The sequence below is a fragment of the Dendrobates tinctorius genome, unplaced genomic scaffold (genome assembly GCF_039654945.1).
Source record: "Dendrobates tinctorius isolate UK_male_01 unplaced genomic scaffold, ASM3965494v1 ptg000084l, whole genome shotgun sequence".
NCBI classification, from domain to species: domain Eukaryota; kingdom Metazoa; phylum Chordata; class Amphibia; order Anura; family Dendrobatidae; genus Dendrobates; species Dendrobates tinctorius.
In genome coordinates, this window is record NW_027361752.1 from 39,983,698 (window position 1) to 40,010,388 (window position 26,691).

The 26,691-nt window shown below is 48.4% G+C and overlaps 1 protein-coding gene across 5 annotated transcripts in view; it reads left to right on the plus strand.

The window, feature by feature from the left end:
* The window catches only part of TIAM1 (TIAM Rac1 associated GEF 1), a 260,582-nt gene that overhangs the window by 177,318 nt on the left and 56,573 nt on the right, over positions 1-26,691 (plus strand). For all 5 annotated transcript variants that reach the window (XM_073584569.1, XM_073584565.1, XM_073584566.1 and 2 more), the window contains 6 exons: positions 1,486-1,632; positions 1,957-2,031; positions 3,720-3,893; positions 12,134-12,238; positions 12,980-13,058; positions 23,141-23,227. In XM_073584569.1, the coding sequence (XP_073440670.1) occupies positions 1,486-1,632; positions 1,957-2,031; positions 3,720-3,893; positions 12,134-12,238; positions 12,980-13,058; positions 23,141-23,227 (667 nt within the window). The remainder of the gene's footprint in view (positions 1-1,485; positions 1,633-1,956; positions 2,032-3,719; positions 3,894-12,133; positions 12,239-12,979; positions 13,059-23,140; positions 23,228-26,691) is intronic.

A 26,691-nucleotide genomic window follows, 5' to 3' on the forward strand; every position in this document is an offset into this window, starting at 1 on the left:
GTAATGGTTGCACAGATTTGTAATGGTTGCGATACATTTTTTCCCCAAATTTCTTCCAGAATTCTAGCTAGTCAAATAATCCCGGAAAATCCAATAATTTGGCATCACAACGTAAAAGAAGCGAGAATATAACATGACCGCAAAGGCTTCTAATCCAGGATGTGTTTTGTAACGTGAGCGTTCTAAAACCATGGAGCGCGTCCTGTCTTCTAGTTGTCAGGATGGATTGCCAGGAGGAGCAGGTGTTAAAGAACACGGCCACTTATGCTGCTAGTGGAACGCCCACGGGCAATCTGCCCCATCGTCCCGGATTCCTGTTGAACGCCTGCGTCCCAACCTCTCCTCCATGAATAGCGCGCAGGTTGCGGAGCCTTGGTTCTCCGTACACGTGTGCGCTCCGAAGATCTACAGAACATTTCATATTCAGCACCACCTGCATTTTTATAGATATTGTGTGGGAAGAGGAGAGAACAGTTCCGCAGGGTGGGGGCAACTCTATCATCTGCCGCCTCTCCCACCGAGCCGGAAAATACAATAAAAGAACAGGTTGTGGGTGGGATACATTAAAGTGAGAAGATCACATGAATGCTCCGTGCAGGGTTATGGCCTGTGATCTCTGGACGCTCCATATGGTAGGAACGTACCTGGAAAACACATGGCCCAGGACTTTCCATATGGTGCACGTGAGACATGTATGTGGTAGATGCTCTATATAATGCCATATATATACAGCTCTGGCAAAAATTAAGAGCCCACCACATAAAATCCCTGTCGTGGGCAGCCCGTTCTCCAGACCTGAACCCCATTGAAAACCTCTGGAATGTAATCAGGAGGATGATGGATAGTCACAAGCCATCAGACAAAGAAGAACTGCTTACATTTTTCCGCCAGAAGCAGTGTGAAAGACCGGTGGAAAGCAGCCAAGACGCAAGAAAGCTGGGATTATTCCACAAAATATTGATTTCTGAACTCTTCCTGAGTTAAAACATTAGTATTGTTTATAAATGGTTATGAACTTGTTTTCTTTTTTGAGGTCTGAAAGCACTGGGTTTTTTTTTTTTTTGTTTTTTTTTTTTTTTTTAAATTTTGACCATTTTTCTTTGCCAGAAAAAGCAAAACAAAATGTAGTGCTTGGAAATTCGGAGACATGTCATAAGTTTGTAGACTAAAAGAACAATTTACATTTTACTCAAAAATATACCTATAAAGAGAAAGATCTGACAAACTGAACATGTGTTATACGCCCTAAATGTAACTCTTTATTTTAATTCTTTTTTTTTTTTAATTTTCTTATTAATCTTCTGCAACATGTAGCAGAAACCGATTCTTACCGATATCACAATTGAGGGGTGGGTCGCAAGGTCCGTGATATCTTTGACTTGAGGTTGACTCTCTCTCGGACTAATAGTTTCTCAGTCTGATAAAGATTTCTTTACATTTGGTAACTGATTTTCTGCGCTTTTTTTTTTTTTTTTTTTTGTACAGGTGGCCGCCCGTACGGGAGAGTCCGGTGTCAGGAGGCGAACGCAAGCCATGTCCAGATCGGCCAGTAAGAGGAGGAGCCGGTTTTCTTCTCTTTGGGGTCTTGACACATCTTCTAAGAAGAAACAAGGCAGACCAAGCATTAACCAGGTAAGGATGACTTCCTAGGAAACTTACTTGTAGGCCTTTTAAAGGGGTTGTCCTATTGATGACCTGTTCTTGGCACTGGTGAGAACTAACTCTTGGCTCATGAACCGGCGCTGTGCGGATGCGGCTCCGTAGGTTCTTCACATCTAGTAACTGCCAGAGCTGATAACAGGAGATCGATGGGCACGTCGGGTGTTTTATCTCCATTGATCTGATTTTGATGATCTATCCTAGTCGACCACCTCTTTAATCTGCGGAACCTATAAAATGCTTTCTATTCTTGATAAATGACATGATCCCGTTTAGCTGTCAGCTCTTTCTCTCCAGGTTTTTAATGATGGATCGGAGTCTGTCAAGAAATCATTGGAAGGAATCTTTGATGAGACTGCATCAGAAGACAAGGTAATCTGATCAGCTCCTCAGCTTTCACGTAACCTCTCCCCATTAGTAAGTGGCGCCATCTAATGCCATATGGGCACGCACTCGGGGCACAAACATTAGTTTTTCCTTGTTCATTGTATAATCTTCCCCTTAGGTATAGTTGAGCAGGTGAGAACCATTTAGCCGGACGGAACATCACGATATTGCAGAGAATTCAGGGTCTATCCGAAGGACACAGCTGTGCATATGACGATGCAACAATGGCAGAATCCCCAGCCGGTCCTAGAAAGTGCCCTACAACTTAAGGCCCCGTCACACTAAGCGACTTACCAGCGATCCCGACACCGATATCAAGGAGTCAGGATCGCTAGTAAGTCTCTATGTGATCGCTGGTGAGCTGTCACACAGACAGCTTCACCGGCAATCAGCACAGCGATGCCGAGCGGACGGCATCGCTGGCCATCCCTGTAAAAAATAGAATCAAAATAAAAAATAGTTGTTCTCACCTTCCGACGTCCCGTTCAGCCATCCTGCCTCTCTCCACGCTCCGGTCCCAGTGATCCTTTGCGAGAATGACGGCGAGATGTCACGGTCTCGAGGGATAACAAAGTCTCACGGTCATTTGTGCAAAGGATCACTGGGACCAGAGCGTGGAGAGAGGCAGGATGGCTGAACGGGACGTCGGAAGGTGAGAATAACTATAATTATTTTTTTTATTATTTTTTACACCTGATCGCTGGTCTCCCGCTGTCACACACAGCGATGCGTGCTGGCCAGCGGGAGACCAGAGACCAAAGAAATGTCCAGAGGTTTCTTCCAGCGATACCGGCAGGGGGGCCGCTCGCTGATCGCTGTCACACACAGCGATCTCGCTGGTGAGATCGCTGTTACGTCACAAAAGTTGTGACTCAGCAGCGATCTCACTACCGAGATCGCTTAGTGTGACGGGGCCTTTAGAGTGAAGTGCAGGATTCACACTACTTTACCATGGTGTGCATGTGATGAAATGTCACCATGTAGCCCTAGTCTTCCCAACTTGGATGAGTGGAAATGTCACCACGTAGCCCTAGTCTTCCCGCCTTGAGTGAGTCTTACTAGTCTTGCTCTCCTTGGTGAGTGGAAATATCACCACGAAGTCCTTGTCTTACTGTCCTTGAGTGAGTGGAAATGTTACCAGGTAACACTTGTTTTATCGCCCAGAATGAGTGAAAATCCCACTAGGTAGCTCTTGTATTGCCTCCTTTAACGGGTGGAAATGTCGCCATGTAGCCCTCGTTTTACTGCCCTAAGTGGAAATGTCACCATTTAATCCTTGTCAGTCTTTAGTGAGTGGAAATGTCACCACGTAGTTCTCGTCTTACCGCTTTCAGTGATTGGTAATGTCACAAGTAGCTCTTGTCTTAACGCCCGGAGTGAGTGGAAATCCCACCAGGTAGCTCTAGCATTACCTCACTTAGCGGGTGGAGATGTCGCCATGTAGCCCTTGTTTTACTTCCCTGAGTGGAAATGTCACCGTGTAGCGAGGCAGGGAAGCCGGTCTCCAGCGTCTGTGTCTTGCAGATTGATTTAGTAATAATTTATAGTAATCCCATTTAGCGTTTCGGAGGGGGGAGATTGCTGTGGATAGATCTGCGGAGAAGTAACAGGATTTCCCCCAGCGCTGGCTTCGTTTTGATGGCGTAATCCCCCCGGTGTTTATTTCTCTACAGAAGGAGAAGGAGGTGGTGGTCCTGACTAGCGTCCATCCTCACAACCCCGACGCCGACATCTGGGTCCACGAGTATCTCACGCCTTCCTGGGTTTCTTTGCCAAACGACCAATCTGTCCTGATCGTAATTCACCCGGAGGACACCGCTAAGGACGCCTTAGAGTTCATCTGCAAGGTAATGTAGTGCGGGGAACGGATCGGTGCAAATAGACGGGGTCACTTTATGTGGACGCCGGAGCTGCTGCGGGACAGCTTTGGTCGCTCCCGGATTACCTGCTCTGCGTGGCCGGTGGTGTTGTCCCCGGTCTGCACACAATCTTACGCCGCAGTGAACGGGATTACTGTGATTTCAGTGGATTAGGATTTCCCGTGGCTGCAAGCTGCCACCACGCTGTATAGTAGAGCCCAGATCTGGACTTGGCTGTGACCGTGCAGCATGACCCTGCACTGAACGCGGGGCGTCACTTGTCGCAGATGTGCACTTATCGCTCACTGATACAATCCCAGCGTAGCCGAGGAGAGGGCAATGGCTGTGTGTTCGTCATAATACTGCATAAAATCCCCGGGCTGAGGATTTTAGCAAAAAGTGCTCCCTGAAGCTCATACAGAACGAAGAGTTCACTCCCTTGTAGGGGACCACAAGAAGTGGTGAGTTCTCCTTCAATGGAAGTCTTCAAACAGAGGCTGGACAGACATCTGTCTGGGATGATTTAGCGAATCCTGCTTTGAGCAGGGGGTTGGACCAGGAGGTCCCTTCCATCTCTACGATTCTATGATATAAAAAGGGTATTGCAATTAAATATTGAGTCACTACTTTGTTAGAATCATCCTTTGACAAAAGTTAGATCATAAAGTTCTGAGATCCCAGCGATCAGTTGTAAATTTTGCACTAAGTGCTGAATTTCCCTGCAGCGCTGCCACAGGAATAATGAAGCGTTGCACTGTGTAATGCAGGACATAGCGAGACTCTTGGTCGCCGCTTTTCACCGCATAGATGAGTAAACACAGCCCATGATTAAAGATCAGTCATCAGGAGTGCAAAAGGTCTAAAGGTCTCCCAAGGACACTGATCAGGATCCGTGATGGTCTCCATTCTTCTCACTGATGTTAGTCAATGCATTGGGTCATGAGATGGTAAATGGCAAGTTAAAGCCACGCATTATATCTCTCAGCTCGGTGCTGTGCAGAGGGGTCTGCAGCTTTAGCTTTCTGGCTGCCTGTTTATATTTAAAAAAAAAAAAAAAAAAAAAAAGTAATTATGCTCATATGTTATTACTAAATCAATGCTGCCCCCTAGTGGATCTAAAGGGAAAATAATGGCTGTATGTGATACTGTAAAGAGCTGACAACTCAAAAGAAATCAGAACAGGGGTCCCCATTTATTGTTTATAATAAACAGTCTGATGATTGATTAGTCAGGGGGTCCTCATCCACAGCAAAACACAACAGGGTGGACATGTAGTGAAAATTACTATGTGTGTGTGTATATTTAGGCATCCAGAAATATAGAGGGAAGTTACAGGGTATTTACATTGCAGTGCGCTACCACTTCATTAGTGGTGAGGGTCTACCCTCTGAGACCCCTTTCCAATCCTTTTTGTTTTCCTATCTAGGTGGGAAGGGAACTGCAGGATGCCCCCATTCACTGTACTGAAGAATTGCTGCAGTCCCTTTGGCCTTCTGAGAATCCCACTAATAATGAGAACAAAGTGGCTTAAAGGCTATTTGTCACTTAACATATGTATTTATTTTTTTCTCCTTCGCCTTATTGGGGGACACAGAGACCATGGGTGTATGCTGCTGCCACTAGGAGGCTGACACTATGCACAAAAAAAGTTAGCTCCTCCTCCGCAGTATACAGCCCACCGACCGGCAGGGAGTTCCTCAGTTTAGCTTAGTGTCAGTAGGAGGTGGACACCGGTCTTTAATTAGACCCATATCTACCTTGACGTGCGTCGTTCCTTTTCAGGTTTTCCCGGAGGGATACAGTGTGAATGGTCACAACTGTACTCCCACAAGGAGTCTGTGAGTACGGCGTGTACTGCCACCCCGTATTCTCACAGTTCTCCATAGCAGGACCACCACCCTTCCAGGCGGATGCCAACACGAAGATGTGTCAGCGATCCAGAGGGTCCTCGTCACCAGTCTCCCACCCACTCGCCTACCAGAGCCTGTCGGTTGGATGAGACGCAGGCTCTTCATGTACAGGTTTAACTTTCTTCAAGAAGCGGGTCCGGGACGTGTAAGTATTGGGACCCTTTGGCCAGCAGCATTCCTCCCCGAGGGCGCGTTCGCAGCGTCTTCCCTGGAGCAGAGATGCGGTGGCGCTACGATCTCCTGCGCCAATCCTGCAACTACAGCCAGCCCCTTCACCGTCCTCTTCTTCCCCGACACTCCGATCGGGTATCCCAGGGTCCTCTCGCGGCGGCGCTCGCATTGCGGCACCTCCGCGCCGACCCCGTGCTGACAGGCGGCCGCCGCTAGTAATTTAGGCCCCGGCTTCAGTTTGGGCCAACTCCGGTATCGCGGCCACGCCCCCCGCCCCTTTCTACTAAGCGGGCTTCTCTCCCGCCCGTTCCAGGCCCTCCCACCGCCCTTCTTAGCCTGTTCCTGGCCAGGGGCGGTGCCGGATTCAGCAGGCGGTTAGCTCCGCCCTCCTTTTTCCCCTGGGAGCGCGTTTTCCCTGATTCCTTCATGCGGTCGCCATCTTTGCAGACGCACAGCCGGACGCCCCTGTCAGCCAGATATCGCTCCCTGGGCCTGTCCGCCGGATATTCCTCTGACCTGCATCTGCAGAGTGGTGGATACCTTCGTCTCTGGGGTCACCGGACCGTGAGTAGCTCTGCATCTGCAGGCTGACACCCTTCTCTGCACCCTGTCCCCCAACCTTCCGGCTCTCCCTCAGATTTTCACTGTGTCTAACTCCAAATCTGACCGTAACCGCCCTGCGGCTCCCCCCTGCACTCTAGTCAAGTTCTTTGCATGCTCTTCCTGCAATCGCAAACTTCCCTCAGGTCAGTCCACTTCCCTCTGCCTGGATTGTAGCAATCCTATTCAACCTGACACTGCCCAGGAGCCATCTAGGGCCCCAGGCGAGAGTGAACCCCCCATGCCCGGCTGGGCCTCGTCTCTATCACAGTCAGTGGCAGACCTCACCAGGGTGTCTCAGTCCCTGGTAGCCGTTCTGGATAAGTTGCCCCTGGACACCTCTACAGGGTCCAGCAGGCCTCAAGAGGTTCCATCTGAGTCGGCCAGCGTTAGTCGCAAAAGACCCAGGCAGGATCTCCAGCCGGAATCCTCTCCTCGCCCCATGTCTCCACATAGTCCTCGGCAGCCTCCCTCCCGGGCCTTCTCACCCGAGTCAGGTGAAGCGCTCTCGGACAGGTCATCTGAGGGGATCTTAGAGCTGGATTTGGACCAGGATGCGAACATGAGGGTTACTGTGCAGAACCTTATTGCAGCAATCCATCAGACCTTCGACATTGCTGACCCCCCCTGCGAAATCCTCAGATCAGGAGGTTTCGTTCAGACGGGAAGAAACACCCTCCAGGGTATTCCCTTTACATTCCGAGTTTGGAAAGATTTTTACCAGGGAAAGAGGCGATCCGACCAGACGCTTTCAATGAGGAAAGCGTCTCGGCGTTCTGTACCCGTTTGCTAAAGAGCTCATGGACAACTGGTCTGCTTCCCCCTCAGTCGATCCGCCCGTGTCCAGGCTTTCTAATAACAGGGTTCTCCCGCTGTCAGGCGTGGCGTCTCTGAAGGATTCTAATGATAGGATTATAGAATCCCTAGCGAAGTCTGCCTTCGAAGCGGCTTCGACGGCGGTATGCCCGATTTTTGCCTCATCTTGGGCAGCAAAGGCCATAGCCACTTGGGCAGAGGATCTTCGTCAGGGCATCCTAGAGAAAGCACAACCAGATCGATTGCCCGATCTCGCCAATCAGATTTCCCATGCTGGGGATTATCTGCTTACTGCTTCTTTGGATGCTGCATCCTGCGCAGTTCAGGCGTCAAGTAACGTTGTGGCAATCCATCGTACAATTTGGCTCAAGGCCTGGCAGGCGGACCTGTCTTCTAAAAAGTCTCTTACTAATCTCCCTTTTCAGGGAGGGCGCCTCTTTGGATCCCAATTGGACCAGATTATTAAGGACGCCACCGGAGGCACGAGTTCTCTCCTGCCTCAGTCCAAGCCTCGCAGACCCCCAATAAGGCATCAGTTTCGACCCTTTCGGGCTTACCGCCGTTTCAATATGGCGGAGACCTCCTCCAACAAAGACCGCAGGCACGCCAAGATAGGAATAAAGTTTTCTTCAGACCCACTCCCTCCTGGCGCTCCCACTCTTCGCAGGGCAGACCATCCAGATCCGGATCTGGACGGTCCACATCAGCATGACTATCCTCGGACTCCCGAGGGTCCCTTCCAATTGGGAGGTCGACTCCTGTTCTTCAAGGACGTCTGGCTGGCCTCAGTAGAGGATGCTTGGGTCAGGGAGGTTGTATCGTCAGGATACAAGATAGAGTTCGTCTCTCTTCCACGGGATCGTTTCTTCAAATCCCGTCCTCCAAAAGATCCAGCTTTGATCCTGGGGTTCTTTACGGCCATCGACACTCTCCTCAGTTCCGGGGAGATTGTGCCCGTTCCCGAATCGGAGCGGTTTACAGGGTTTTATGCAAACCTGTTTGTCGTGCCGAAAAAAGACGGGGCGGTCCGACCCATCTTGGATCTCAAGCTGCTCAACAAGAGAGTTCGCCTTCGCCACTTCCGGATGGAGTCGGTTCGTTCGGTAATCGCTTCCATGGAGGAGCAGGAATTCATGTGTTCGATAGACATCCAAGATGCCTATCTACATGTTCCCATATTCTCCGGACATCAGAAGTTCCTGTGTTTTGCGGTTCGCCAGGAACATTACCAGTTCGTCGCGCTGCCCTTTTGTCTCGCCACCGCTCCCAGAGTCTTCACGAAGGTCATGGCTGCGTTGATGGCCTTGTTGAGGATCAGAGGTCTCGTTCTTTTTCCATACCTCGACGATATGATCAAAGCTCCCGCTTTCCAACAGGCACGCCTCAGTTTGGCGATCGTCCTAGACACTCTTTCCAATTTCGGGTGGATCATCAACAGGAAAAAGTCCTGTCTGGTCTCTACTCAACGTCTTGTGTTTCTGGGCCTACTGTTCGACACTCGTCGGTGAAGTGTCTTTCTCCCACAAGAGAAGATTCTCTCCCTGCAGCAGGATGTACGATCGCTGCAGACCACACGATTTCCGTCCCTCCGTACAGCTATGAGGGTCCTGGGAAAGATGGTGGCGGTGATAGAGGCAGTTCCCTTTGCCCAATTTCACGCCAGGCCTCTCCAGCAGGCCATTCTGTCGAGGTGGAACAGGTCGGCTCTGTCCCTGGATCGCCCTGTTCGCCTTTCATGCCGGATCAAGCGGTCACTCAACTGGTGGTTGACGTCACCTCTCATCCTCTTGGGGCGGTCTTTTCTTCCTGTTCACTGGCAGATTGTAACAACAGATGCCAGCCTCCTCGGCTGGGGTGCAGTGTTCCGCAATCACACTGTTCAGGGTCGTTGGTCGACTCAAGAATCTGCTCTGCCGATCAACGTCCTAGAGATACGAGCGATCCATCTGGCTCTCGTCCACTGGGAGAGGCTCCTCAGGGGGCCTGCCTGTCCGGATTCAGACAATGCCACAGCTGTGGCATATGTCAACCGTCAAGGAGGGACACTGAGTGTCTCAGCCCTGGCAGAAGTATCCAAGGTCCTTCACTGCGCAGAGATTTCGGTACCGACAATTTCCGCGGTACACATTCCCGGCGTAGACAACTGGGCCGCCGATTTTCTCAGCCGAGAGGGTCTCGCAGCAGGAGAGTGGTCCCTACATCCGGAGGTATTTCTTCAGCTCTGCCGTCGTTGGGGAACCCCGGACGTAGATCTGCTAGCTTCTCGCCTCAACAGGAAAGTTCCACAGTTTGTATCCAGGGCTCGAGATCCTCTCGCAGTGGGCGCCGACGCCCTGGCCATTCCTTGGTCGCAGTTCGAGCTCCCCTACCTGTTTCCTCCCCTGCCTCTTCTTCCCAAGCTGTTGAAGATCAAAGCAGATGGAATTCCAGTCATTCTCATCGCCCCGAATTGGCCCAGAAGGTCTTGGTTCGCGGACATTGTCAACCTTCTCGCGGACGCCCCCTGGAAGCTTCCAGACAGGGCAGATCTGCTGTCTCAAGGCCCGATTTGCCACCCCAATTCTCGGCCGCTCAATTTAACGGCGTGGCTGTTGAGACCGAGGTTTTGAAACAAGCAGGATTCTCCGGTCGAGTAATTCATACCATGAACAGAGCCAGGAAGCCATCATCTTCCAAAATTTACTACCGTACTTGGAAGGCCTATTTCACTTGGTGTGAGGCCAATAACATCGCGCCCATGTGCTTTTCGCTCCCTTCCGTTCTGGCGTTTCTTCAGGCAGGGCTGGATGCGGGGCTTGCTCTCAGTTCCTTGAAGGGTCAAGTTTCGGCGCTGTCCATTTTGTTTCAGAAGACGTTGGCCTCCCGCCCTCAGGTCAAAACCTTTCTTCAGGGCGTGGCTCACACGGCTCCTCCGTATCGAGCTCCCGTGGATCCATGGGATCTTAATCTGGTTCTTGAGGTTCTGCAAGGTTCTCCTTTTGAACCTCTCAGGGATGTTTCCCTTTCTCTCCTTTCTTGGAAGGTAGCTTTTCTGGTGGCCATCACTTCCATCCGGCGTGTGTCAGAATTGGCGGCTCTTTCTTGCCGCTCTCCTTTCTTGGTACTTCACCAGGACAAGGTAGTTCTGCGGCCTCCGCCCTCTTTTCTTCCGAAGGTGGTGTCTTCCTTTCACCTCAATGAGGATATTGTTCTGCCGTCCTTCTGTCCGAGTCCAACTCACCCTCGGGAGCGGTCCCTGAACAAGCTGGATCTGGTCAGGGCAATGAGAGTCTATCTGTCTAGGACGACTTCCTTGCGAAAGACAGACTCTCTTTTCGTCATTCCAGATGGGGCGCGGAAAGGTCACCCGGCTTCCAAAGCTACTATTGCTCGCTGGATCAGATCGGCAATTTTGGAGACCTACCGGGTTAAGCATCGAGTGGCCCCTCCGGGGTTCAGAGCGCACTCTACCCGGGCAGTGGGTGCTTCCTGGGCGGTACGCCACAGAGCCTCCGCGCTGCAGCTTTGCAAAGCTGCAACCTGGTCTTCGGTTCACACGTTTGTGAAATTCTACAAGGTCCACACCTACGCTTCGGCGGACGCCAGCCTAGGTAGAAGGATCCGGCAGCGGTGGTGAGTCCACTGGCCTGATGGAAGTTTGTTTCCCACCCCAGGGACTGCTTTGGGACGTCCCATGGTCTCTGTGTCCCCCAATAAGGCGAACGAGAAAACAGGATTTTTGGGTTGCTTACCGTAAAATCTGTTTCTCGGAGCCTTCATTGGGGGACACAGCACCGTCCCATGTTCTACAACTCCTGTTCTTACTTTGGTTGATTGGTTGCAGTTGAGTTGTTTGTTCTGTTTTCAATCTATTCTGTTACTTCTCCTACTGTCTTGTCACTAACTGAGGAACTCCCTGCCGGTCGGTGGGGTGTACACTGCGGAGGAGGAGCTAACCTTTTTTTGTGCATAGTGTCAGCCTCCTAGTGGCAGCAGCATACACCCATGGTCTCTGTGTCCCCCAATGAAGGCTCCGAGAAACAGATTTTACGGTAAGCAACCCAAAAATCCTGTTTTACCGCTGTTCTCCTGAAACAGACTGTTTTTCTTTAGTTTGTGCGCCTCTCTATTCCTGAGATATGGCCTCCTCTTCCCCGTACGTAAATATAGTATTGTTAACTATGTGGGCGGGGTCCTCTGCTGTGGGTGTCAGCTTTAGAACCACACCCCCTTAAATAAAAAGCCCGTATCTCGGGAACGGAGAGGCGTAGGGACAAAAGAAGCACAACACCGGGAGCAGGAGAACAGCGGCGTTCTCTCTCTCTCTCACACACACACACACACACACACACACACACACACACACACACACACACACACACACACACACACACACACACACTTACACTTATGACAAGTTACAGTTCCTTTTTAAAAAGTTGGCATGTCCTAGCAATATGTCACTTGAAATGGGAATACACCTTTAAGTGGGATTCTGCTACCATCTTGCAGATAGTGGCTGCTTACTATTAGCATGACTTGGATTACAAGCAAAGTATGGTTGTCACTGGTCACTTTCCTTCCCCAATTGGAATAATAACTCTACAGACCTGTCGGACCTCGCAAAACCGCTCTCCCCCCATCTCCGCTTCCCAGGTGGCCCCCTGACCCCACTCCGGATGTGCTTTATAGGAGCAGTATGTCATCATGTGATAGTATCAATACTCATCATGACTTTTACTCGTGTTGCAGACTCACAAGCTGGACTACAACGCTCATTATCTCCGCCTGAAATTCTTAATAGACAACCAAACCCGGCACTATATCCCGAAACACGAGGAGGAGATCTGCGAGCTGGTAATGAGGATTTTTTTTTCTCCCCAACCTTATGAACATATGTCAATTAGGGGACTCCCCATAATCAGCTGATAATTGTGTGTAAAACAACTGGAGAAATAAAGCATTAAGCCCCTCCGTACACATTACATGGTTGTCGGTGGAACCATCGTTTGGCCTTCGCCTTCTCTACCAACCCCCCATATGGAGGGACACTCAGATGAGGCTCCTCTGTTGGTGCAGAACCAAAGGGGCAAGGGGCTCCCATTGAAATTCACGAGGCGGGATAAGACTTTGGTAATAGTCGGGAGGAACTCATACACATTAGCTCATATTGGCAGGTTCAGCCTACTTTTGGGGTGAGGGAATGTGCCAACTTTTGTAGTCCATGGATCCGGCTGATAGTGGTGGACTTCCACCTTTTAGATCTATACACCATATTATAGCATGTGGATGTATATGTGTACCCTACTAAACTGAGTCAAGGACCACTATCTTTATGGTAGAAAACACAATGGCGATGGTGTTCTACCCTGCGCTGCTTGTGCTTCACCTGCTGTGCCCCAGAGGGAGGTCGCCCCCTGCAGGTGTCACCAGGAACACTGATAGCAGCTCATTGTACAGGTGTAGATGAGAAGCGGCTGGACTTTGGTTTTAAATGCTTTTTATAGGAATGACTATAACTCTGATGGGCAGTCATTAATGGTCAAGAATAACAAAAAAGTTATATAATTTTCTTGATTTATTTATTTTTTATTTTAGCTTTACAAAGAAATTGAAATCTGTCCAAAATGCATGAAATGTGAAAAACTTGAAAAGATCAACCCTTCTGATAACTTTGGTAAGTTTATCATGGAATCAGTCGCCCCCATACCCAAGTCAAGCGTCCATGTGATTATGCGGGGAGGGGAAGGAGCGCCAATGCAAGACGCCTATCGCAGCCGTGCCATCAAAAGGATCGGGCATGTCGAAGTCCAGCAGCCTCATCCCTCTCACCCCCCTCCTGGCATATACTGCACATTAGATGGTTTCAGGATTCAGGCAAAAGTAATCCAAAGTATATGACCTTAAAGGGGTGATCCACTTACTGGGCAGCTCATCCTTAGTAGCTCTGGTCTGCTGCACACAGGCTCGCATCCTGGGCCGGCGTCCATTCTTCAGTGTCCCTGTTGTTGTGTCTACCAGCAGTCACATGAATGCTGCAGCTGATCGGCAGCTGCTGATCGGGTGCAGACTTCCCATCATTGGATGCTGATTGGTAGCGGTCACATCACATAATGAGGTCATGTGAACACCAGGAGACACACCGGGGAGGTTAGGGTACATAAGGGTTTTTTTTATTAATGCGGAACCCCATTAACTCTTCATTGACATACATTTTTGGCATAGATTGCCTGTGTTGTATGGAGCTGCCTCAGGAGCTGAGCCTGTCCTATACTGAACAAATGCAGGCCGTGTTACGTAACCGGAATATGCCTACAACTGGAGCCAGCTCCTGTATAACCATTTAAATGCTGCAGTCAATCATTGACAGCAGCTTTTTTTTAATTTTTTTTGAAAACTCTGGAAGCTGATTGGTTAAAATGACAGCTGGGGTCCTCATGGTTGCCATCTTGGTCCTTCTATGAAAAACAGCCTTAGGCCGGTTTCACATTTGCGTTTAAGGCCGCAGAGTCGGCCTGCGCACGGCCTCCGCTAAGCCCCGCCCCTGCCGCGCCGCCTCCGCTAGCTCCGTTTCCGGGCGCATGACGCTGCATGCGTCATGTGTCCCCTATCTTTATCACTGAGGACACAAGCCGTGCGCAGTATGCGTTTGGCGGCGCCTGCGTCCTTTTGACGGTGCGCCGAGCGCAACCAAATTGCAACAGGTTGCTTTTGGCGCTGGTCGGCGCACCATCAAAAGGACGCAGGCGCCGCCAAAACACATACTGCGCACGGCCTGCGTCCTCAGTGATAAAGATAGTTGACGCATGCAGCGTCATGCGCCCGGAGGCGGAACTACCGGAGGTGGCGGGGCTTAGCGGCGGCCGTGCTTAGGCCGACGCTGCGGCCTTAAACGCAAATGTGAAACCGGCCTTACACTGGACATCATAGGAAAACTCCAGCTACAATATATACTTCAATACTGGAGCTTTTCAGTAAATAGTATGAGTGATCGATCGATCGCAGGGTCAAGTCCCCTAAGAAGGCGCAAAAAGAAGAAAGTGATTAAAGATTAAATTGATCCTTTCCACCGTTTTAAAAATTAAATATATAAACTGTATAATATAATATGTAAATGACCCGGTAATGTGATCCTACAGGTCAGTACAATGATGTCATTAGCACATTTTTACATATTTTCTAAAGCGAAAAATTCACATTGTGACTGCAGTAAATGTGGGCGGGGCATGATCATGTGTGTGACCACACACCTCCCACCCCTTAAAATGATAGGAGAGGGTGAAGTTTAGGATCACAGTGAGGAGCCGTTTTGTTGGTGACTGCCAGCGGTGTTGACAAGTACAGGGTCACCGAGGATGGCCGGCAGCACCGATTCTGTTAGTGCTGCTTGCTGTATCATAAATTGGGGTTATATACGCTGAGCCCTGTATCTAGATACGTGTAGTGTATCACATGATGGGATTAGATAAAGTGGTCGGGGGAGTATCTCCCATAATGGGATTAGATATATTTTCACTTTACTGTATTTCTTACTTGAAGCTGCGATCATCCGATCTCTTCTACTATACATGTTAAAATACACATGTGCTCATACACAGGAAAATACACATGTGCTCATACACAGGAAAATACACATGTGCTCATACACAGGAAAATACACATGTGCTCATACACAGGAAAATACACATGTGCTCATACACATAGGAAAATACACATGCGCCCATACACATAGGAAAATACACATGTGCTCATACACAGGAAAATACACATGTGCTCATACACAGGAAAATACACATGTGCTCATACACAGGAAAATACACATGTGCTCATACACAGGAAAATACACATGTGCTCATACACAGGAAAATACACATGTGCTCATACACAGGAAAATACACATGTGCTCATACACATAGGAAAATACACATGCGCCCATACACATAGGAAAATACACATGCGCCCACGCGCGCAGGAAAATACACATGCGCTCATACACACAGGAAAATACACATGCGCTCATACACACAGGAAAATACACATGTGCTCATACACAGGAAAATACACATGTGCTCATACACAGGAAAATACACATGTGCTCATACACAGGAAAATACACATGTGCTCATACACAGGAAAATACACATGTGCTCATACACAGGAAAATACACATGTGCTCATACACAGGAAAATACACATGTGCTCATACACAGGAAAATACACATGTGCTCATACACATAGGAAAATACACATGCGCCCATACACATAGGAAAATACACATGCGCCCACGCGCGCAGGAAAATACACATGCGCTCATACACACAGGAAAATACACATGCGCTCATACACACAGGAAAATACACATGTGCTCATACACACAGGAAAATACACATGTGCTCATACACACAGGAAAATACACATGTGCTCATACACAGGAAAATACACATGCGCCCATACACATAGGAAAATACACATGCGCCCACGCGCGCAGGAAAATACACATGTGCTCATACACAGGAAAATACACATGTGCTCATACACAGGAAAATACACATGTGCTCATACACAGGAAAATACACATGTGCTCATACACAGGAAAATACACATGTGCTCATACACAGGAAAATACACATGTGCTCATACACAGGAAAATACACATGTGCTCATACACAGGAAAATACACATGTGCTCATACACAGGAAAATACACATGCGCCCATACACATAGGAAAATACACATGCGCCCACGCGCGCAGGAAAATACACATGCGCTCATACACACAGGAAAATACACATGCGCTCATACACACAGGAAAATACACATGTGCTCATACACACAGGAAAATACACATGTGCTCATACACACAGGAAAATACACATGTGCTCATACACAGGAAAATACACATGCGCCCATACACATAGGAAAATACACATGCGCCCACGCGCGCAGGAAAATACACATGCGCTCATACACACAGGAAAATACACATGCGCCCATACACATAGGAAAATACACATGCGCCCACGCGCGCAGGAAAATACACATGCGCTCATACACACAGGAAAATACACATGCGCTCATACACACAGGAAAATACACATGTGCTCATACACACAGGAAAATACACATGTGCTCATACACACAGGAAAATACACATGTGCTCATACACAGGAAAATACACATGCGCCCATACACATAGGAAAATACACATGCGCCCACGCGCGCAGGAAAATACACATGTGCTCATACACATAGGAAAATACACATGCGCCCATACACATAGGAAAATACACATGCGCCCACGCGCGCAGGAAAATACACATGCGCTCATACACACAGGAAAATACACATGCGCTCATACACACAGGAAAATACACATGTGCTCATACACACAGGAAAATACACATGTGCTCATACACACAGGAAAATACACATGTGCTCATACACAGGAAAATACACATGCGCCCATACACATAGGAAAATACACATGCGCCCACGCGCGCAGGAAAATACACATGCGCTCATACACACAGGAAAATACACATGCGCTCATACACACAGGAAAATACACATGCGCTCATACACAGGAAAATACACATGCGCTCATACACAGGAAAATACACATGCGCCCATACACAGGAAAATACACATGCGCCCATACACAGGAGAAAACACATGCGCTCACGCACAGGAAAAAACACATGCGCCCATACGCACAGACTAAAAAAGATATGTAGAGACTTTTGTTAGTGAGGTGAATAACATTCCTGTCATTCCCCATTTTAGCCTCTGTCCTGTCAGCTACCACTTCTCCCCCCACCCTTGCTGTAATCACTGCTCACGCTCCGCCCCATAGAGGGCTCCGCACAGTGTGATGGCCCCATAGAGGGGAGAGGCAAGAGCGGCTTTCTTCCTCAGCAAAAGGCCAAGCGGCCGTTTCGTCACCAGTTACAGGCGTGATTTCGGGCCTTTCGCAACCCCGGGTGGACGACAGCGGCCTACTCTGCCGCATCAGGGCGTCCCAATCACAATAGGGACCGACAGGTCTCATATAGAGCTAACCCATTGGGGAGGATGCGTGCTAAGGCCTGTTTCACACTTCAGTTTTTCCTGTCAGTCAGAATCCGCTAAAATAGCGGAAAACGGATCCGCAGGCGGACTGACAGGAACGGGTGGCATCGGATCGGCGGATATATGGATCCGCCGAAGTTGAAAATTTAAAGGAACCGCGCCTGTGGAAAAAAAAGTAAAAATACCGGCGATTTAGCGCTGTCCGGGAGCGGGCATGGTGACGTGGGCACGGCGGGATTAGCAGCGGTGATGTCGCTGGATCAGCAGTTGCGATGTCGTGGAGAAGCTCTCGCGGGAGTAGCAGGTGCGAGGTCGTGGCAGCATGATGTGCCTTAAAGGAGAGAGAGAGAATTTTATCCAGCAGCCAGACAGAAATGCGGGTTAAAACACTAAATAGCGGATCTGGACACCGAAATAACGTTACATGCTCCATCTGGGCCGCTGAGCGGACGCCAAAATCTTGGCGGATCCGTACAAAAGCGGATCGAACGGACGACCATCCGTCAAGATCCGCCGATAATGCAAGTCTATGAGGAAAAAAACGGATCCGCCAAGAAAAATAGCGGATCCGTTTTTTTTTTTTTTTTTTTTTCAAATCAGCGGATCTTGACTGATGGTCACAAACGGAAGTGTGAAACAGGCCTAACCAGTCTAGGTCGAGTGGATCCAGGTCCCAAACATCTTCAGCCAAATGACTCGGGGCATTTGTCAGGCGGCACCAGCGGGGTAGGCGGCCGCCTACTCCGGTTTCATCACGCCTGGCTCAATTTCATGCACGACGCATGGGTGAGAGAGCTGGTGTCCACAGGGTCCAAGATAGAATTTGTCAGGTACCACCCCCCAAGACTATTTTCTTTCCCGGCTTCCCAAAGTGGATACCTGGGCAAGGGCTCTACTAGAAGCCATCGATTCGCACTCTCACAACGGAGTTATCATTCCAGTACCGGAAAACGAAAAGGCGCAGGGCTTCTATTTCAACCTGTTTGCAGTTGCCAAAAAAGACGGGACGGTCAGGCCCGTTTTGGATCTAAAGTTCCTGAACAGATTTATCAGGATCAGACATTTCCGGATGGAATCTCTCCGTTCATTCATAGCGGCAATGAGGCAGAGAGAGTGTTTGGCCTCTATCGATATCCAGGACGCCTATCTACATATTCCCATTTTCCCTCCGCATCAAGGGTTTCTACTTTGTCATCAACGGTCAACATTTTCAGTTTGCAGCGCTGCCCTTCGGGCTAGCCACGGCCCCAGAGTGTTCACAAAGGTCATGGCAGTCCCCATGGCCATCCTGCACTCCCGGGTCATAGTAGTATTCCCCTACTTAGACGACCTCTTGGTCAAAGTCCCTTCAAGGCAGGCATGCGAGGAAAGTGTCAGCATTACGCTAGATACTCTTGCCCGCTTAGGGTGGTTGGTCAATGTAAGGAAGTCATCCCTTGTTCCAGCTCAGAGAATTTCCTTTTCAGGGATGACCTTCGACACTTGCCGAGGGTTGGTAAGTCTTCCTCGAGACAAGGCCCTAGCCCTCCGGCAGGGGGTGCGAGTACTGCGCCAACCAGACCCTCACACCATCCGTTTCGGCATGAGGATTCTGGGGAAAATGGTGGCAGCGATGGAAGCGATCCCGTTCGCCCAGTTTCATCTTCGTCCCCTGCAGCACGCCCTCTTGTCAGCCTGGGACAAGAACCCATTTACTCTCGATCATTGGTGCCGGTTGTCCTCTCAGGTCAGGCAGTCTCTAGAGTAGTGGGCAATCAGTTTCTCCCTGCTTCAGGGGAAACCCTTCCCCCCAGATCAATGGCTGGTGGTCACAACCGACGCCAGCCTTTTCGGCTGGGGAGCGGTTTTCCCGCCACCACACGACCCAGGGACGGTGGTCGCCGCAGGAGGCAGCCCTCCCGATCAACTTGTTGGAGATACGGGCGATCCGGCTGACTCTGCATCGATTCCATCACCTTCTAGCAGGCTGCCCCGTCCGGATTCAGTCGGACAACGCCACGGCGGTGGCTTACGTAAATCACCAGGGGGGCACCCGCAGCAGGGAAACAATGTGTGAAGTAGGGCACGTGCTTCGCTGGGCCGAGAGGAACCGCTCGCTGAAATCAGCGGTCCACATCCCGAGGGTAGAGAACCGGGCAGCCGACTTTCTCAGCAGACAGGGGCTTACGTCTGGAGAATGGCCACTTCACCCAGAGGTTTTTCAGCAGATTTGCCAACGGTGGGGAACTCCGGATGTGGATCTGATGGCGTCCAGAGCGAACGCCAAGGTGTCCATGTTCGTTGCATGGTCCCGGGACCCGCAGGCAATCGCCGTGGATGCGCTGGTTCTGCCATGGAATCAGTTTCGCCTCCCATACCGGTTTCCTCCGCTGCCCCTGCTTCCGAGGGTCATCAAGAAAATCAAGGCGGAGGGGGTGCCAGTGATTCTGCTGGCTCCAGACTGGCCTCGTCGGGCGTGGTACGCAGATCTAGTGCAGCTGCTCGTCGACGTGCCATGGCGCCTGCCAGAGCACCCATATCTTCTGTCTCAAGGGCCGATCTGCCACCCGAACTCAGGGGCCCTGTGTTTGACGGCTTGGCCTTTGAATCCTGGATTCTGACGCAGGCGGAGTTCGGGCACAAGGTGGTTGCTACGATGGTTAGCGCCCAAAAGCCTACCTCGGCACGAGTTTACCACCACACTTGGAAGGTTTTCTTTGCATGGTCCCGGGGCAACGGTTGTTCCCCACTGAGATTCTCCATCCCTAATATCTTGGCTTTTCTCCAGTCTGGTTTAGACTCAGGCGTGGCTCCCAGTTCTCTCAGAAGACAGATATCGGCTTTATCCGTCCTCTTTCAGCGCAGGATTGCTACCAACCTGCAGGTTAAGACTTTCATCCAGGGGGTCTCCCACTTGGTACCTCCCCATAAAGCACCTGTGGACGCCTGGGACCTTAACCTGGTCCTAAGTGTTCTGCAGGAAGCTCCATTTGAGCCGCTGCAGGATGTCTCTTTATCATACCTGTCCTGGAAGGTGGCGTTTCTGGTAGCCATAACATCGATCAGGAGGGTCTCGGAGCTGGCAGCGTTATCTTGCCGAGCCCCGTTCCTGACCATTTACAAAGACAAGGTGGTTCTTAGACCAGCTCCTCCTTTTTTTACCAAAGGTCGTTTCCTCGTTTCATATTAATGAGGATATTGTCTTGCCCTCTTTCTGTCCAGCATCGGTGCACCGTGTGGAAAAGACTCTTCATACGTTGGACCTGATGAGAGCTCTCAGGAGGTACGTGTCGCGGACGGCACCTTTTCGTCAGTCGGATGCGCTGTTCGTGCACTCGCTGCCTCAAAATCAACCATAGCCAGATGGATTCGTTCTGTTATTCAGGAATCCTAGCGCGTCAGTGGCGCGCCGATTCCAGCAGGTATTGGAGCACACTCTACTCGGGCAGTGGGGGCCTCTTGGGCGCTTCGACACCAGGCTTCGGCGGAACAGGTTTGCAAGGCAGCAACCTGGTCCAGCCTGCACACGTTTACTAAACATTACAATGTCCATACTCGGGTTTCGGTGGATGCGAGCCTGGGTAGAAGGATTCTCCAAGCAGCAGTGGCGCACCTTTAGACAAGAGGTGCATGTAGCTTGGATCGGTGAGTCAACTTCCCACCCAGGGACTGCTTTAGGACGTCCCACAGTACCTGTGTCCCCCAATGAGACGAAGGAGAAATATGGATTTTTGTGATAACTCACCGTAAAATCCTTTTCTCAGAGACGCTCATTGGGGGACACAGCACCCACCCTTTTAGCCAAGTGGTTTCGGTTTATTTAATTTAATTATGCTTTCGGTATGAAACTAGAGTGGCTATTTTCTAGACATGTTACCTGTATTAAGGTTGATGTCTGATTTTTGTTTCTTCTCCTACTGCTTTGGCACCAAACTAGTTTCCGCTCGCAATCGGGGCGAGGGTGTATATGGCGGAGGAGGAGCTAACCTTTTTTTTTTTTTTTTTTTTTTTTTTTTTTTTTTTTTTTTCACTTAGTGTCAGCCTCCAGGCGACAGTAGCATACACCCACAGTATCTGTGTCCCCCAATGAGTGTCTCGGAGAAAAGGATTTTATGGTGAGTTATCACAAAAATCCATGTTTTAAAATGCTTTTACTTCTACGCCAGATGTAATGGGACATACACCTTCCAGAAAGTCCAACTTTGGTCTTGTCAGTCCACAGAGTATTCACCCAAAAGTCTTGGGGATCATAAAGATGTTTTCTGGCAAAACTGAGACGAGCCTTTATGTTCTTATTGCTCAGCAGTGGTTTTCGCCTTTGAATTCTGCCATGCAGGCCATGTTTGCCCAGTCTTTCTTACGGTGGAGTCATAAACACTGACCTTAACTGAGGCAAGTGACGCCTTCAGTTCTTTGGATGTTGTTATGGGGTCTTTTGTGACCTCCTGGCTAAGCCATCGCTGTGCTCGTGGAGTTCTTTTCGTCAGCCGGCCTCTCCTGGACAGCCTAACCACTGTTCGATATTTTTGCCATTTGTGGATAATGGCTCTCACTGTGATTCGCTGGAGTCCTAAGGCTTTAGAAATGGTTTTATCACGTTTTCCAGACTGATGGATCTCAATTACTTTTTCACATTTGTTCCAGAATTTCTTTGGATTGCGTCATGTCATCTAGATTTAAAAGATCTTTTGGTCTACTTCACTTTCAGGCAGGTCCTGTTTAAGTGATTTCTTGATTAATAACAGGTGTGGCAGTAATCAGGTCTGCTTGTGGCTAGGGAATTTGAACACCTTTCCAAAGATGTGATAAACCACAGTTCATTTGTTTTAAGATGGGGTAATAACTTTTTCACACAGGGTCCTGTAGGTTTGGATTTCTTTTTCCCTTAATAATAAAGACCTTCATTTAAAAAGTGCATTTTGTGTTTACTTGTGTTATCTTTGTCTAATATTTTATATTTATTTTAAGTTTGTTTGGTGATTGTGTGACAAACATGCAAAAGAGTAGAAATCAGGAAGGGGTTAAACACTTTTTCATACAAGAAAATATGTAAAAATGTGTTTACTGCCGTCATTATATACCGAATGCGTAAAAATGAACGGTGTTTTTTTTTTAAATTCCCTATTTCTCCAGGTCTTGTAACATCCATCCTTTTCTTGTGTACTTGACTGTAGTGTAAGTTAAGGTTGCCAGGACTATGGATGTGATAATTGCTTTGTTTTCAGACAAAAGGAATTTGTGATGTTAAATTGTCATTGAATACGGATTTAATTTATTCACTGCAAATTAAACAAAATTCTACCTTTAAATTTTTTTTTACAAAAAGTCACTTTCTGGGCGACCTGTAGTCTTTGCCAGAAGTACACCACTGCCACCTAGTGGGGGAATTTGCTAACTTCTCTTTGTTAATTGACACCTTTGCAGTTTTTCTTGACGTTTTTGCCTGTGATCAGATGAATAAGTCGCTTTCTTTTTGGCATCACTTTACAAATCTGCTTTTGTTTCCCACGCTCTGCAGCCTTCAGGTAGGGAGGGCTCCGCAAAGTAAGGTCATCTTAATTATTGCATAATGAAAAGTTTTATGGACATGATGGGGGTAGTAGGCTCACAATCGCTGCAGAGCGCAGATCACTGACTTATACTAAACAGCCACTTATGCCTGACCTCGCTTATGTCTGACCTCACTTATGTCGTGTTTTCCTTCTTTTCTAGGATTCTCTCTGTGTTCGGTGGAAGAAGACGGCCGCCATCATCTGTACATTAGTAATGTTAGAGAGACCGGCCTGGCCTTTAAGAAAGGTAGGTGACAGCGTGGTATAATCTGGGAGCACGATCTGGATATATTAGGATGGAAATGCAATGCACTGTGTGTATAAGATGACTTGGTATCAGTTTATACAAGTAATGTTATTATGGACAGTGCATTGAAAAAATATTCACACCCCGTGGGCTTTTTCAAATTCTCAATAGGATTTACGTCTGGACAGTGACTGGGCCATTTACGTACATGAATATGATCTGATCTAAACCCTCCATTGTAGCTCTAGTAGGATGTTTTGAGTCGTTGTCTTGCTGGAAGGTGAACCTATGTCCCAATCTCAAGTCTTCTGCAGCCTTTAACTTTTTTTTTTTTTTCTCCAGCAATGCCCTCTATTTAGCTCCATCCATCTCTCCATCTACTACTGACCAGCTTCTCTGTCCCTGCTGAAGAGAAGTGTCCCCACAGTAGGATGCTGTTACCACCATGTTTGACGGTGGGAATGGTGTTTTCAGGGTGATGTTCAGTGTTAGCTTTCGACCAAACATAGCGTTTTACATTTAGAACAATAAGTTCTCCTTTAGTCTCATCTGACCAGAGCCCCTTCTTCCACAGTCCCACTGTGTCCCCTATTTGGCTTTTTGGAAATTGCAAACGTGACTTTTTGTGGCTTGTTTTAAAACTTGCTTTTTTCCTACCATGCTTCCTAAGACAAGATTTGTGGAGTGTACGACTAATGGCTCATACTGATCTGCATGCATGTGCTGTGACTGTGACACAGCCGCGACACATGCAGCTGCGGCTCCTATCAGCTGTTCAGCTGGCGCGATACAGAAAGCAGAGTTCCCTGTGCAGCTTATTCGGCAAGCGCTGTAGAGGGAACCCGAACATATTCGCTCAACTCTACTCTTAACAAACTTATCCCTGACCTGTCTGATGTGCTCCTTGGTGTGCTTTGATCTCTAGTGTTCTCAAACCTCTGGGATCTTCACAGAACAGCTGTTCTTATACTGAGAAGAAATTACACACAGGTGAACTCCATTTACCAATTATGTGCTTTCTGGAGCGATCACTCAGGATTTTATTTAGGGGAGTCCTACTACAGAGGGCTGAATATAAATGCATGTCACAATTTTCAGATTTATATTTTTAAAATATTTACAAAGCCATGTATCTTTTCCTTTACACTTCACAAACACTTGCTACTTTGTGTTGGTAAATCACATAACATCCCTATAAAATATATTTTAAGTTTGTGGGTGTAACGCGAAAAAAATGTGAGTTCACGTGGTATGGATAATTTAATGTAACTCCGGATCATTAATGTAATGTATGTACACAGTGACTGCACCAGCAGAATGGTGAGTGCAGCTCTGTGGTATAATACAGGATGTAACTCAGGACCAGTAATGTATGTACACAGTGACTGCACCAGCAGAATGGTGAGTGCAGCTCTGGGGTATAATACAGGATGTAACTCAGGACCAGTAATGTATGTACACAGTGACTGCACCAGCAGAATAGTGAGTGCAGCTCTGGGGTATAATACAGGATGTAACTCAGGACCAGTAATGTATGTACACAGTGACTGCACCAGCAGAGTAGTGAGTGCAGCTCTGGGGTATAATACAGGATGGAACTCGGGATCAGTGATGTAATGTATGTACACAGTGACTGCACCAGTAGAATAGTGAGTGCAGCTCTGGGGTATAATACAGGATGTAACCCAGGATCAGTAATGTAATGTATGTACACAGTGACTGCACCAGCAGAATAGTGAGTGCAGCTCTGGAGTATAATACAGGATGGAACTCGGGATCAGTAATGTAATGTATGTACACAGTGACTGCACCAGCAGAATAGTGAGTGCAGCTCTGGAGTATAATACATGATATAACTCAGGATCAGTAATGTAATGTATGTACACAGTGACTGCACCAGCAGAATAGTGAGTGCAGCTCTGGAGTATAATACAGGAGGTAACTCTGGGTTGGTACAGGATCAGTAATGCAGTCTTTGAAGTTAATAACACACTTTTTGTTCATAGTTTGGGGCCTTCGCCAGTTTATTTCCAGTCTGATAATAGTGGAAAGCTTTGTATGCAGTCTGTGAGGAGATTTTTTTCCCGTACAGGAAGAATAACATGACAATGCCGATCTCTGGACACTTTCCATCTGTCCCATTGTTTGCAGGGGGTGAATCTGACAAGTCCGCTTGAGATTCTTCCTCTCTCATTATCACAAATCGAAATTACTTGAGACTGTGCCAAAGAATCTACAATAGGCTGAGCAGCAAATCTGAGCGGAGCAGCGGCCTCTCCTCCTCTCCTGCCTCCTTTATTTTGGTGATGAGACGCAAAATGAAATGTGCTAAAAATAACAAGGACGACAGAGTCTCTATTAGCAGATTTGCATTTCTTAAATGCTTTGTCCAGGTTCTAGAACCATCTTCATACTCTTGGGGAGTTCTGTGTCTCTGTGGGGTCTCCTGATCAGGATCTCCCGGCCATTATGAAGACAAGTTACAGACAGCGTCCCCCTCTCTGGAGGACTTGTTCTGTGCTGCGTTACACAGGCAGTCTAGTGATGTGACAATGGGCAGTGTGTAATACTTGGTTTCCCCTGTGGAGGCGCTATAGGGAAATTGCACACTAATTGCCAGGTTTCCCCAAAGATTCCAGATGATCACTGGGTTCTAGGTAGGGAGGCCACTTTGTGATCTGCCTATTGTTAGGAGATCTTTGTAAGGGTGTGTGCACACTGAGTTGTTTTGCTTCTTTTTTTTCAGGAGGGTTTGGCTAGTTTCTGCTCCAAAAATATAAATAAAATAAAAAATTTCCGAATGCATCCCAACTTGTATATGTTCAGTTATACATATATGTTCGGTATACAGCAGTGATCAGAGCTAGCTCCGGTCGCTTCTGTTGGTCAGTTATTGACTATGTAACACAGCCTCCGTGTCCGACATAGGAAGGCAGTACTGCTAGGACTCGCTGCAATAACACAAAATCTGTATGGGAACCCAGGGGCAATTGTTCATTCCTCCTACAGCGCCCCAACAGGAGAAATAAAGCATTGCACATTGCCCATTAAAATCCATGAGCAATCTATGTAATGCACAGACATGTTGGGTGCTCCAGGGCGAGAGAGATGCAGGCAATCGTTGGTTAGTAGAGTAGCGCCCTAAACATGGGGCCGCTAAATTCCTTAAAGGGGTAAATTAGAAAGAAAAAAAATTTGATTTGCAATTTAGTGAGAATTCTTCAGATAAAGAATTGGCAGAGACCGCCCGTGTGGTTTTTTTTTTTTTTTTTTTTTTATAATAATAATCTGTCAGCTATAAGGCTGGTTTCACATTTGCGCTTTTGTGCGCAGCGCATCGTGCGCACCCGTGCGCATGCGCACTGCGCACCTATGTTTAACATGACGTGCGCATGTTTTTGCGCACACTTGCGTTTTCGTGCGCATGCGTTTTTTTGTCTTTTGCGCCAGGTGCGCCAGACGCA